Below are 14,002 nucleotides of genomic sequence, written 5' to 3' on the forward strand. Positions count from 1 at the left end.
TGTTTTCGCAGGGTCTTTGGCACTGAACAAATGAGTGGGAGCACCCAAGTGGGTTTAGGAGCCATAATTGGGCGATACATAGCCAGGTGGCTTCTGTTATTGGCTTTCTGGTGTTAGATAGCCGGGGGTCTGAATCTGATTTCTGTTTGAACCAAGGACAAGCCTGTTGCTATTTGACATGGAAAATCCTCTGTGGACCAAGCATTCCTAATCAGCAAGGATAATATTGTTTCAGGCAGCGCTTATTAGAACTGACATGCAGCTCTGCTATGCAATTTTTAGACTTGGCATTATGCAACTTGGTATATAAAGCATGACTAATAGCCCTGCTGCTGTGAGAACAAAAACCAGAATTAGGGAGTGAGATACCAAGAGACTTATTGGAAGCCTCCTCGCTGTTGATAAATCAATAAGTCTTGCTCCCCACCCTGCCCTGCTCTCCATCTCAAGCACATAACATGTGAGGTCCGTCTGTAATATCCACACAATGGCAGTGCAAAATGTTCCTTAGAATGAGCCTCCCCAAAGAGACACAGTGAGAGGAACATTTCAAGTTAAGAAGAAACTTCCATGGAATAAAATGGAAGGCCAGAGGCACTGAGTTAAAGCCACAAAAGAGGGATTACACAACCCCCATTCCCTCATCATTGTTTTCTGGTGAAGGCTGCAATTTTAAGTTTATTTATCTGAAATGTTTTCCCCTGACACCAACACACAAAGGTGAAGAAAGACTCAAGTGATCAAGATGTGGCCTCGAGGGGTTGCCAGACTGCAACCCAGAGAACGAGCAATTACCATTAAATGTACAGATCAAGTGAAACACAGTGGTTGATCTTACATTTCCCCCTTGTCGCCTTTCACTCTTCCCCCACCCCACTTACAGCACCAGCCAGGGCTACATGGATACCCCATAGGAGGCTGTGGAGTGGGGAGGGCCAACAAAAGCCAGCAGCATCTGCAGCTACCTTGCCTTCTAGTTGAATGATCAGTTTAAAGAGAAATGTTTACTTTTCAGCTATCTGGCTGCCGTAGTTTTTGCTTGCTTTGGCATCACTGTGTGGTGCAGTCTTCACAGGTCTGGGCAGTGCACAACAATCCATCACGTGTTAGACATGTGACTCAGTTTTACTGGGACCATCCGCCTTGGGTTTGCCTCTGTTTATTTTGGCAGGGATACCTTTCCTGGCATGAGAAAACTTAGTTGCCTGAATTGAGCTGAGAGCCCTGAATACTCCGCCTCTAGCTGATGTACAAAGTAAAAATGGCAAAAGTGGCATCTGCATGTAGAGCACTTCACCGTTGTCTTGCTAGTCCGAAAGCTCTAAATTGATCTTCAGGTTCACCTACTTTTATTGAGACTTATCAGGAAGGGGAGCAAGAGAGATGTTTTTTAGGCATGCTATGCTAAACCTGCTAATTTCAAACTGTGTTCAGGCCATTGAACCCGAAAGGTATTTCCTTCCCTGCTAATTTAGATGGATTAGTTCTCATCCCTTGGGAAAGGCCACGCTCACCCGTGCAACTGCTGATCTCCTGACCCATCCCTGGGAACAGGATGCAGCTGCCTGCAACCAATCAGCTACAAATGTGTCAAGTGACTGAGGTTTGAATGCAGAGCAGTCCCAGAGGAGCTGACCTGGGAAAGCATCTTAAGCCCATAAAACAAGAAAGACGTGCTAGTTGGGAAAGTTAATACACTTCTGTACCAAGAAGGAAGTGCCTGTCCTTTGTGATGGAGTTATTCTTACACTACATAGAAAACTCTCCCAGGTCAGTTCAGAGCAGGAAGTGGGCTCAGATTTGGTGCATATGCATGCATGCATTCAGGGAAAACCTTGTGCGTAAGTGGTCTAACCCAATGACAGGGACCGTCTCCAGTTGGCTATAAAAGGAGACCAGACAAATTAATGGAGGATGAGGCTATTAGTCAAATGGTTGTATACTACCAACAGGGGTTCAGAGGCCAGTTGCTGGGGTTCATGAGCTGGAGAGTCTTGTTTGTGGGCTTCCCATAAGCACCTGGTCATCCACTGTGGAAAGAGGATTCTGGACTAGGTAGGCCTTTGATCTGATCTAGCCAGTCTCTTATGCTGTCTGCCCTCCCAATTACTATAACTAGTATTCTTCTTTTGAAGTTACATTACTTGTGCCATTGCAACTGCCACTGCATGCAAGGGGATAATGTTGGAATTCTCCTTACCTGCACTTTGATTGGGTCTGCTTGCTTTGCTTTTGCAAATCACATTTCAGTTCACATTTAAAGGTAAGCCTACCTGATTTTGCACTTTACAAACAACATGCAAAGCAAAGCGCAGTCATCCTTTGAAATGTGCACTTCTCTGAATTTTGCAATGCAGTTCTCTGGCCAAGGAATATGTACAAAAATGCATATTGTTACATTATACTGCAATCTCTGAGCAATGCAGGATTCCAGGGATTCCAGGAGTTTAAACGGGGTTCGTTTTTCCTTCCAATTGTTTGGGTGAGGGTTTTATTACATTTTTTATAAACAGACTGGGATACCTACAATATTGTGTGTGGAAATTGCACAAGTGTCTCTTTTGCTACATGTACATTTGCTTGAAATTTGCATCTTGCAACAGCTTCCAAGCATGTGGCTAAAACTACATGTGTGCATTTTTCACACATGAAAACCTGTGGCCCTCCAGTTGTTACTGGATTACAACTTCTAGCATCCCTCACCATTGCCCATGCTGGCTGGGGCTGATGGGAGTTGGAGTCCAACCCCATCTGGAGGGTCACAGTTTCCCCATCTCTGGTTCACACTTTCCTCACTCTACCCTTGTAGGGAAAACATTGGGTGTGAAGCAGCCCTAGTATTTTGGAGTCTCGATATGTCAAATACTGAGTCTTCGCATCAGTGCTGTCATGGTTACTAAGACCTATGAATCCAGATAGCCAGCTGAGGTACCAAAAGAGCCTTTCTGTCCTGCTGAGTGAGGAGAGGTTCCTCTTCATTTTTATAAGCAACAGCAGAATTGCGTGGGAAGCCTCTTTCCTGGTAGAGGCCCCAATAAGCTTGCAGCAAGTGCACACATTCATCACTTGATGGCTGCACACCACACGGTGCATTTTATGTGTGAAACAGCCATTGCAAATGAAACACAGCGGCAGAGACGTCAGATCACAAACACCAGAATTTTTGATCCACGAAGTTCACACAGCCAGATGCAAATGAGAGTTCTTAGTCTTCAAGAGATGTGACATTAATGATGTATGGCTCAGTTAGAGGGTGCTAATAACAACAAGGTTGCAGGTTTGATCCCCATATGGAACAGCTGCATATTACTGCCTTGCAGGGGGTTGGACTGAATGATTCTCAGGGTCCCTTCCAGCTCTACAGTTCTGTGATTCTTTGTGTGAATCTACCCATAGCTACTTCTGACTATGGCCAGATTAAAAGCCCATGAAAGCTTGAAGCAGAAGATACTCCATTAATGTTCATGTTCATGCACACGATTGCCGCTTTCACCCTGGTTTTGTTTAATGCCTCCCAAAAGAAGTATGACAGGCAAAATTCAACAGAAGAAGCATTACCCAGCAAAAAGCTGCAATAATGGGGAGAGCAGCGCTTGCTGGATAGCTCTTATAAAGCTGTTAATGGCACACACTTACATCCGTAAAAAGGGTTATGAACACACTGAAAGCTATTCTTCTCATAATTGACTGTGCTGTGATATCAGTAACAGAAGGATAACCATTAATGGATTCCAAGCAAAGACCGGCCTGGCAATTAAGGCTGTGGATGAAAAATCCAGATATTGGCATTTAATTATTGACTGAATGCCATAAAAGCTTGGGCAAGCCACTCCATTTCACTACACCTAAGTATCTGGCTTGTAAATTGAGGGGAATCCAGGCAATAATTTCTTCTCATCCAAATAGATTCTCTGCAAGAGGCATATTCTATCTATTACTGTCTGGTTCACAGTCATTCAGAAAAGGGAGGGTAGGAGCTGTTTGTTCTAAGTGTTTTCACTTTCAATTCTCGTACCTGAAATATGATGAGAAATAGTTGCCTCAAACGGGCCCTTTTACTAAAGATGTGCAAAATATTTCTATTTTGTTTGTTTATAGCATTGTCAAATATGAGAATTGTTTCAACTTTTACTCTAAATATAAAAAAGCTATGAGAATGTTTTCAAAATTCCTACCAAACACCATTCTGAAAGAACATGACAATTCTCTTCTATTGATGTCCCTTTTTTTAATATATCCAGCTCTACTACCTGACCAGGTCCTGCTAATATCTAATATAAGCTGCTTCAAAACAGTTATAATTAAAATAAATTATCTCTCCTTCCTTCCTTCCTTCCTTCCTTCCTTCCTTCCTTGAATTCCTGAATCAATGGTATAGAAACTAGACCAACAGTGAATATTGATTGATATGGGCATTGTATCTGACAAGTGTCTTTCCAATTGACTTCCCAAGCAGCCTCTGCTGCAATTTACAGGAGCTCTTAAGCCCCAGTTTCATATCATTCAACTGGGGGGGGGGTGTGAGAGAGGGGGGGGGAGAGAGATTCTGTTCATACATGACCTTTCTGTACAGTTAACAAGGGGAAAAGCTTTGAAATATTGTATAATGAAATAGTCAGATGGGTAGTGCTGAAATATTCTGCTCCTCAAAGTAAGGGCAATCTCCCCCCTCAGTTGGGATAATTGGGATACCTGCCTAGGATATAATCTCAGGCTGTTTGTCCTGCATATTTTTAGTGGGCTCAGTCCAGGGGGCAAATCACAGCCTAACCAGAGTATAGAATGCAGTGCTCAAGCCACAGAGGAATCAGGTAGAGAAATTACATGCCTCCTCAGCGAAAGGCAGTGTGTTATAAGAGCATTTATTGATGTTACTTTTTAAATACCTAATATCTACAGCAGAGTTATCAAGCTCAGACAATGCCCCTAGCCCCATGCACACCTTTTAGGCATCAAAGAGTATGTGCTTTTGGCATGCATGCCTAGTACCTAGGCTGATTCAACACTCTCCTGAAGTTCCATCAAGAATAGTCACTCTGTGGTGATCTTTGTTTTCGTGTGTGAGTGAGGTGGGTGGGTGTTTTGGATCAAGTTAGCCATATTGATTTGTATGCTGTTGGTGGATTATTGTCATTGTCCTGTTGGGCTGTGTATGTGATAAAGGGGAGCCATACCGGAAACAAACAATCACATCCTAGGCCAACCCCAACCTCTCTCACCACCAAAGGAACACAAGTGAACAACACAAGCACGCTGACACCAAACTACATACATTAAGCATAATAGAAACACCGCTACCCCACCCCACCCCCATCCATCTCCCCTCCTTCCACCCTCCTTTCTTCTTTTTTTTTTCTTTTCTTTTTTCTTCTCCCCCTAATGCCTCAACAAATGAAATGGATTTGTAAAAATGTTACACGAGAAAAAAAAATACACGAGGCATTACACTTACACTGTAAAACAAGAAAACCCTTAATAAAATATATTAAAAAAAAAAAGAATAGTCACTCTGTGCAGAACTAGTGACTTGTACAGAAATATACATGCTCCAAAATCCTTACATGAGGTCTGAAGCATGGAGTCTGTCCTGGCTTTGGACAGATGCTACTATGAAAACAATTTTTATTCATTGGAAGGTCCTACTTCTTGTCTATAAAATGATAATATGGTGTTAGTAGGCATTTGTCCAGGGTCGGGGGCATACAGGTAGGGTAACAATGCTTTAACCCTTTCTGTGGTTGCTTCGGCATGGTGCTGTCAGTCTCCACTGAGCTTTTGTCTTCTCCCTCTGACTCAGCCAAGCTACCATATGTGCTGTCTGGGCAGTTTCTCCAGCCTTTAGAAGGCCGAATGACTCACCACCGCTCTTCCCTTTGAAGCACCTCTGGATTCTCCAGCGCACAGCTCTGATTTTCTCCCTTACTATGTTTTTTGTTTTTTTTATAAGCCATTCATGTCTAGGAATCAATGGGAGGAAAAAAAAGTATCTAACAGTGTTTTCAGTGCCAGGTCTCTTAAATCAAAAGAGCTGAAAAGATGCCTTCCTGTCTAACCAGCTCCGAGGAAAGCTTTTGTCATGGGACACAGAGACAAGCATACATGAAGCATTGATTGGAAAACTATTTTTCCCCTTTTCTTTTCTTTTTCCCCTTTTTGGAATCTTTTGCTGGGATGGAATCTGAAAATGCTTGTTTTTGCAGGACTGTTGAATCCTCAGTGACTGTCACTAGAAGCTGGGATTGGCTCGAGCAATTATCCTGTTAGAAATGTAAACTGGGAGAATGTAAGATGGGAGGACCTTCCTGTTTGCTGTAATCCTGCTTGCTATGTATTCAGTGTGTGAAAACATCTCACGGGCATCCCAGGGTTTCTCCACACTGCCAGTGTCATCATGGGCTCTCGTCCTGTACCAGCACCTGAACTCTCTTCCATCAGCAGCAGCATCCTTTCTCTTTTTTATTGTGTTAACTGACCTGTTGGCTGGCATAGCTACTGAGCTCCACTGTAGTAACTTAAATGGTTCCTGGACCTTGTCATAGATGGACGTTGCTAATCTTAGATAACTTTCTTGCAGGCTCCTGCAGATGCTTCAGTATGTAAGTGCCAAGCATTGTCTGCAGCTCTTGTTTTTTTAGACTCTGCCGTATGTGCGCCAGACTTCTTCAATGGAAATGTTCCCTTTCTAAAAATGATATTCGTGGAATTGTTTGGGAACTGGAACCCACGAGATGTTGAGAGGAGAAGTCCTGACAAACTAGCTTTGTGGACTATTATAACAGGAAAAAGGCAGGACTGTTAAACTGGAGAGGTTGCTATGTTGTTTCCCCCTCAGTGCTACTACTGCATCCCAGACAGTATTTAGTACTATTATCTCCTGTGCTGTACACATGCCTCTTCCTGTCGAACTGTACCTAAAAATCTTAATAAAGAGATGTGGGAGCTGAATTCTAACTTTTGGGTATTCCTGCTGTTGCCTTATTCTGGGTTACTGGGAAGGTTCAAGCCACCTAGCTGTTAGAGTGAAGTTCTACTGAGCTGCTGTGCCAGTGATATGGACTGTAATTATCTAGCCAAGAAGACTCTGATGCCCGTGGCATGGTCGTCTTCTGCATCCTGCATCCTGCAGCATCAGTGCAGTGCTCTTGCAGCAAAACCGAAGGCACACACCAACTCTCTTTTGCACAGCTCACTTCATGTGTTAACCCGACTTCGTAGCCTTGCTTAATTGAAAGGGCTTGCACAAGGATGTCACCACATGCTATCTGTTTATCAGCAGCAGTGGAATTGGCTAAGTCAGCTGGCAGCCTCCCTATGGAGGCCTGAGAAGTTCCAGGCAGGGTGGTGGCGATGGGGCTGAGGTTGGTGCGATTCAGCCAAGAGGCCAAGCACAGACATGCCCCTTTTCTATTCCATTCCCCAACAATTACATGTTTCTACATCACACAATAACTCTAGCAGTTCTTCCTTCCCAAAACTATTATGCTAGATTGTTTGCATAGCTGGGGAGTCCTTATACACAGCAACCTGGATCCAACTCCCACAGATTGCAATGCAGTGCTAGAGCTTGCTCTGTTTGTGTTAAATGCAGAGTGTCTCAGCCGGGTGGCTTAACTCTCACAAAGCCTGAGGTTGTTCAAGGAAATGGGACTGGAACTGAGGAATGTTGCTTTAAACCCAAACCCTACCCAGCCCTGCTGCTTGCCATGAACTGAGGTGAAACTGTAGCTTCAGTAACACATTCCACAGGAGAGCACTCTTTTCTTGTCTGCACCTTTAATCTTACAGACACACACACAGGGGGGGCGTTCTGCCACCCCGCCCCGGCACACTCTTTCTCCAGCTGCAAAAGTCCTAAGGCTACAACTGCTGCTTCTCAGCATCAGTTGCACCCTTGATGATCCAGATCAAGAGGACCCTGTGAGGAAGTGTCAGGAGGACCAAGGTGAGGACCCTAACAAAGTGCGAGTGGGTGCTGTAGTTCTAGGAATGCAGCTGGTAGCCAGAGAGATTGCCAGATCCACGAGTTCCAGAGTGTGCTGCTGTTTTTCACCTCAAGTGCCAGACCTTGACTGAGAGAAATGTCTTTCCAGCTTTCCGGCAGCAGCATCCTTCTCTTCCTCTGCTGTGGGCAGGAAGGCAACAAGCTGTAGACAAGAGCCAGAACTGAGCTGTCCCTCATCTCTGATCTGAGGTCCATCTTTGGCAACAACAGTAGCAGACTGGGTTCAGCCCTTATTGTATCTCCCTGCCCTAGAGACCAAGGACCTTGGAGAGCTGCCAAGGTTCTCTGGCTGCTGGCACCAGCCCTGCTCATCTGAAGCCAAGGCCCTCAATTAAACTGGAAAGAAAAACAGCATCAAATCCTGAGCAATCCAGGCTTTGTGGCTGATGGCCAAGCCTCAATTACAGATAAAAACTCTCTGACGCACAGAGAGAAACTGTATAGTGCCCGCTGAGATGGGGAAAAGCCATTTGTAAATCAGGATGGCCTGAAAGCTGCACTGCTGGGTCCATAATGACATTGAAGGCATTGCTGGGGTGCTAATGATATTATACAGCAGGGCTTGTTTCCAAAATTGCTGCTGATCAATATAAGCAGATGCAACTTTTGATGCCTGAGAAAAATATGGGAGCTGCTCTGTACATGGTACCAGCTTACTCAGTGACCAAGGCACTGGTTTAAGTCCAGGTAAGTTGAAGGGCTTGTCCACATTTGAGCATTATTTAGCAATTTATCCACTTGTCTCCCGTGCAAATTAGACCAATGTAGTCCATTCCCACATGTATTTGAATGAATACTGAAGAGCAACTTCAATCTTTCCTGTTCTTACCAGTAGGCATTCCCCTTTGTGCTTCTATCTGCCTTCTGATTTGTTGATTCCATTATGCCAATTAAGTAATGACAGGGCATGCATGTGCACCTTGTTTTGTCTTTGTCTACCCAAGACATATGCAAAAGTGCACAGGAAATTGTAGATTTGCTTGTGCAGTTTTCTAGTTTTGTGCAAATCTGAGGAATCCAAAGAAACACACACACAAGCTTGTGATGTGCCCCTACTAGCATGTAGCATGTTACTAGAAACTGTAAATTCTCAGCACACAATTTTTCAGACTGCTGCCCAATATATGATTCTGGCATAGGAGTTTTTTATGTTGTTTGCTTGTGCAGTGTTCTGGTTTTGTGCAAATCTGATGGATCAAAAGAGAGAGAAAAAGAAACCCCACTGGAAATCATTCCAAGCACAGCCAGAAAAGTAATGGAAGCAATGAGGAAATAGCAGACATGGAAAGCGGAATAGCATAAAGTGAAAATTAATCCACCCACCCCAAAAGAATGAAACAAATAATCTGCAACCCTGAGTGAAGTGGTTGGAAGCTTGAGTCTCCATAATTTATCAGATTACCTCTATCAGGTAAACCCCAAATTTACAAGGAAAGAATTATGTTGTTGGAGGGTAATGTTATGTGGACTATAAAAATTAAATGGGAATGCAAACACACAGTAAACTACAGTGTGGACAAGCCAAAAGAGCTATTTAAGTACACAATGCTCCTTAAATGAATCTGTCATGAAACTCACACTCTAGCATTCAAATCCAACTTGACACCAGTGAAATAAAAGGAACATTAGAATGGTGGAGGAATCAAACTATTAACCAAGGTTAGTGACTCAAAGGATACAGCTAAAAATGCAACTGTGCATGCTTACTTAAGTATATGCTTCCATTAGGCAGAATGAGGCATCTGCCTCGAGATGCTGATTTTGGATGTCAAAGGGTTACTTAATTTATTATGATTGTATGTTTTTTTTTTATTGCCAGGGGGTGGTGAAAAGGCTTGGGGGAGTTTGTGCTTCAAGAGCCAAAATAACTTGATTCTGGATACCATGTATGATCCCTGTAAGACGGTCACTGTTTGCTGCTATTCCTCAAACAATACTGAATAGATCAAAGCTCCCTGCTTTGTATAAGCAGTGCTTTTGCACCAAAACTCCACAGACTGTGCTCTTGTCTTACTGTTTCGGGTTCCCTGTACCTCTCCCTCCTGTATGCCACCTGCTCCCTGAACTTTCCTGTGGCTTCCTCCTTCCTCTTCTTACTCACCCCACCCTCAAATTTCTGTTTTACCTTTCACCTATCCAAACCTTCTTTAAGTTGTCAATTGTAATTGCTCATGCAAAGACTAGAAGTCCCTGGATTCGACTAGAACATGAATATTCAGAACTCTGCTGTGACCCAAAACACTCTTGGCTATACTACCAAGAGTTGCTCTGCAGAGGTTCTGTTCCACCAGCTCCCTACATGACATTTTACTATTCTCGACAGATACACTGCAAAGGAAACACATTTTTGCAATTTCATCACCAAAGGGTAAGATATTGGGAAACACTTCCAACTCTCTGTAAATATATCATAGCCCAGCAAGATTGTACGTGCATTAATGACATCTCCGTATAGACTTAGGAGCTGTCGTTTGAATCTTCTCCAAATCCCTCTGCCTGCCAAATTTGATTGGCAGTGGAAGGAAACTCTTTTTACTTCCTTTATACATTTACACTTACTGCCTTCTACCAGCACTTAGGAATGCTTCCGTCAAACACAGTGAAAGCTTGTGCTGAGTGGAATTCAAATGGTTTGCCTTAAATTCCTTCTTACATAGATGAGCCAACGGTGCTAGAAGGGTGGGGTGTTAACAAAAAGCTAGGTTGCAACATGAACCGTGGGACTAGGCAAACACATATATCTGGGGTAGTGATATTGTGTGTGTGTGTGTGTGTGTGTGTGTGTGTGTGTGTGTGTTTGGTTAGATTTGGGATGGGCCTAAGCATTTCTTTGGGGGACCTGACTGTGTGTTGAAAATATTTTTATAGAGCGGGTGCTCATTACAAGATGAAACATGGTGATGATACTAAAAGGTTCTAATGTACCATGCTTAATGGCTCACTTATGATGGCCACACTGAGACAAAGAATTCCAGAGAATGCCCCATACACTGCATACTGCCTCTATATACTCAAATAAATATTTCAGCTCGGTTTATTTGCAGGTCTTACTTCCTGGAACAAGAGCCTCAAGTTCGGGTTCGATGTACCCAAACTATATGCATTCAGTGTCTAAAATATCAAGCATTCCAGTCAGGCTTTAAGGGCCAGAAGGCATTCACAATGTTCTTCAGCAGCAGCTGGTAGCTACTGGGCCTGGTGGAGCATCTAATGGAGTCCCTCGAGGCCAAAGGGTCACCAGAGGGGGCCCCAACTTTTTATGGTTTTCTCCCCACCCTTCTCCTTTGCAAAGATACTGTTACACACCACCCCAATATCCTAGCAGTGTGAGATTCCAGGGGTTCCAGGTGCTTACACAGGGTCCATGTTTCCTTTTGGAAATGAGGCACAAAAGAGACTGGGGTGTTGTTTCTTTACACATATATACAACCTGAGCCTACGGTGGAGGGGTTCACAGTACAGTGGTGCCCCGCAAGACGAACGCCTCGCAAGACGGAAAACCCGCTAGACGAAAGGGTTTTCCGTTTTGGAGGTGCTTCGCAAAACGAATTTCCCTATGGGCTTGCTTCGCAAGACGAAAATGTCTTGCGAGTTCCTGCAGGTTCCCCCCCCCCTTTTCTAAGCCGCTAAGCCACTTATCAGCTGATCTGCTAAGCCGATAAGCCGCTAAAAGCCGATAAGGCGCTAATAGCGCTAATCCGCTAAGCCGTCAATAGGCTTGCTTCGCAAGATGAAAAAACCGCTAGATGAAGAGAAACGCGGAACGGATTCTTTTCGTCTTGCGAGGCACCACTGTACGGACATCCCAGGAGGGTCTTGCTTCTCCCATAGCTGCACTATTGGACTCAAACTGACCTCAGCCATGGTTCAGACTCTCTCTCCAGCCTGCTTCCTTTTACAGAATGTCACATGTACCAGACATCATGCAAAAATGCCAAATCCTAAACTCAACTTTAAAACTCTACTTACTTCAAAACTCTCTTTTGTCTTCTAAACTATCTCTGAGTTGAGGCAGGGCCCCCTCTCATTTGGCTTTCTTAATGGCCCATTACCTTCCCATCGACTTTTTAATGGCTCATCTCCCAGGCGATTTACCTGTCTATTCTGGCAATTGAATATGCACTAGAGCCAGGAATTACAAAGGGGTCCAAGCATTCAGCCTACCCACACAACCCAAAGCAAAATGTGGATAGGGCTGTTGACCAGGCCTCCCATGATTCTTGTATATGTTCACTTAAGTGTGTGTATAGAGGACAAATGGCAGCTCATTGTCTTTTGGAATAAATTTGCACCTAGACAATATCAAAGGGGAGTGTGTATAGATTTGTTAAGCAGACAAAAGTACTGATTCAATTCCCAGGGAAAGAAAGGGGACAAGCAAACTAGGCAGAAGAGGGATTAGCAGCCTTTTGAGAGTGTTTGAATTTTACAGAGAATCTTAGGAGGAGAAGGAAGGGAGGAAATAGGTGAAACCTAAAAGGTAATGGGAGCTAGCTAGCATAGGAGAGGAGATAAAAGGCCATGAGACAGACACAGAGGAAGAGAAAAGAAGAAAGCACAGAAAGCAATGGAATGAATTCACAAACCCCAAAATAGAATCTTCACTCAGCATGCCTGGGTTTTTTGAACTTGTGAGTAGTTGCTGAATATAATGAGAACATTTTGGTAAAGAAAAGTACTTTGAAAGGGGGCTCAAAAGAGCTGATGAGACAAAGACTTTTGATCTAGGAAAACAACCCAAACCGTCATCTAACAGGATTGAATCCAAACAGATGTCAACTTTGTTTTTTTTATTTCTAGTGCACAGTTCAGACATATTTCCCCCCAATCAGAACTGAAAGACAGTATTTGTGTAGCCTAATCGCAAACTTGTGGCAAAGAATCAAAGAGAGAAACTGAAACCCGAGCCTAGATTGTTGCTGCCTTATGGGGGAAACATCATGCCATCAGTTTCAGTTTGGCATGGAAAGGAGAAAACTCACGGGTCGTATTCTTCAAATGCACACATGCCTGTCCAACCTCTGCTGCAAGACAGAGAGAGAGGTCACCCAGCCTCTGGGTAATTACTTCCATTGCTGGACTGCTGTTGCTGTGAAGATGCTTCTACTAATGTTCAACCAAAATCTGCCCTTCTGCATCATGTTCTAATCAGAGGACCACATACCAGTGGTGGACAGAGCAACACATGTAATTTTTACTTTTGTACACTAGGTTCATTGCTACACACATTTGCACAGTAGTGTCAGGTGGGGGGGCTGCACTGCCCCCCCCCAGCTTCCCAACACCATGGGCTGCTGCTGCTTACCAAGAGGGATGCAGGTGGCACTGTGGTCTAAACCACCAAACCTCTTGGGCTTGCTGATCCTAAGGTCAGCAGTTTGAATCCGCACTACAGGGTGAGCTCCCAGTGCTTTGCCCCAGATCTTGCCATCCTAGCAGTTCGAAAGCATACCAGCATGAGTAGATAAATAGGTACGGCTGCAGCAGGAAGGTAAACGGTGTTTCCGTGTGCTCTGACACTTGTCATGGTGTTCCATGTGCCAGAAGTGGTTCAGTTATGCAGGCCACATGGCCCAGAAAAGCTGTCTGCAGACAAACTCCAGGCATAGCTGTCAACCGTCCCTTATTTGGCGGAAAAGTCTTATCCCAGCGCTGTGTCCCACTGCTGTCCCTTATTGATGATGTCCCTTAAATTTCCCAGGTTTCAAAGGAAGCAGCTTCTCTCCCTCCCTCCCTGCCGGCCAGGGAGGAGGGAGGCTCCAACTGTGTTGCTTGGCTGCACTGCTCACCCAATAAGGAGTCTAAGAATGACTGGGGGTGGAGCTTGCATGCCTTGTGCCAATCAAATCAGCTGCATTGCCTGGGGACTCGCCTTTGCTCAGTGCTTCCCAGCGGACAGGTGACGGTGGTTTTCCTTGCTGCATCTCCTTTGCCGGGTTGCTGCGCTGTGGGAACCACCGCTTGAGGCTTTGTTTGGCTGCTGGCTGGGCTTTCTGCCTT

General features: G+C 44.4%; 1 protein-coding gene and 1 long non-coding RNA gene across 10 annotated transcripts in view; one reads left to right on the forward strand and one right to left on the reverse strand.

The window, feature by feature from the left end:
* Window positions 1-14,002, reverse strand: part of LOC309344461 — a 124,311-nt gene that overhangs the window by 29,918 nt on the left and 80,391 nt on the right. The gene's annotated exons all lie outside the window — the stretch shown is intronic.
* Window positions 1-14,002, forward strand: part of KCNC4 (potassium voltage-gated channel subfamily C member 4) — a 66,804-nt gene that overhangs the window by 23,425 nt on the left and 29,377 nt on the right. Inside the window, exon 4 of one of the 9 annotated variants that reach the window (XM_081866828.1) lies at window positions 884-996. The exons of 3 other annotated variants lie outside the window; for them this stretch is intronic. In XM_081866828.1, coding sequence (XP_081722954.1) covers window positions 884-981 — 98 coding nt within the window. In that variant the 3' untranslated portion in view covers window positions 982-996. Of the gene's footprint in view, window positions 1-883; window positions 997-5,797; window positions 6,952-14,002 lie in introns of those variants that run through there. 5 more of the 9 variants (XM_081866833.1, XM_081866831.1, XM_081866829.1 and 2 more) reach the window with 5 other exon arrangements.

Source organism: Podarcis erhardii (genome assembly GCF_964252035.2).
Source record: "Podarcis erhardii genome assembly, chromosome: 6".
Lineage (NCBI taxonomy): Eukaryota > Metazoa > Chordata > Lepidosauria > Squamata > Lacertidae > Podarcis > Podarcis erhardii.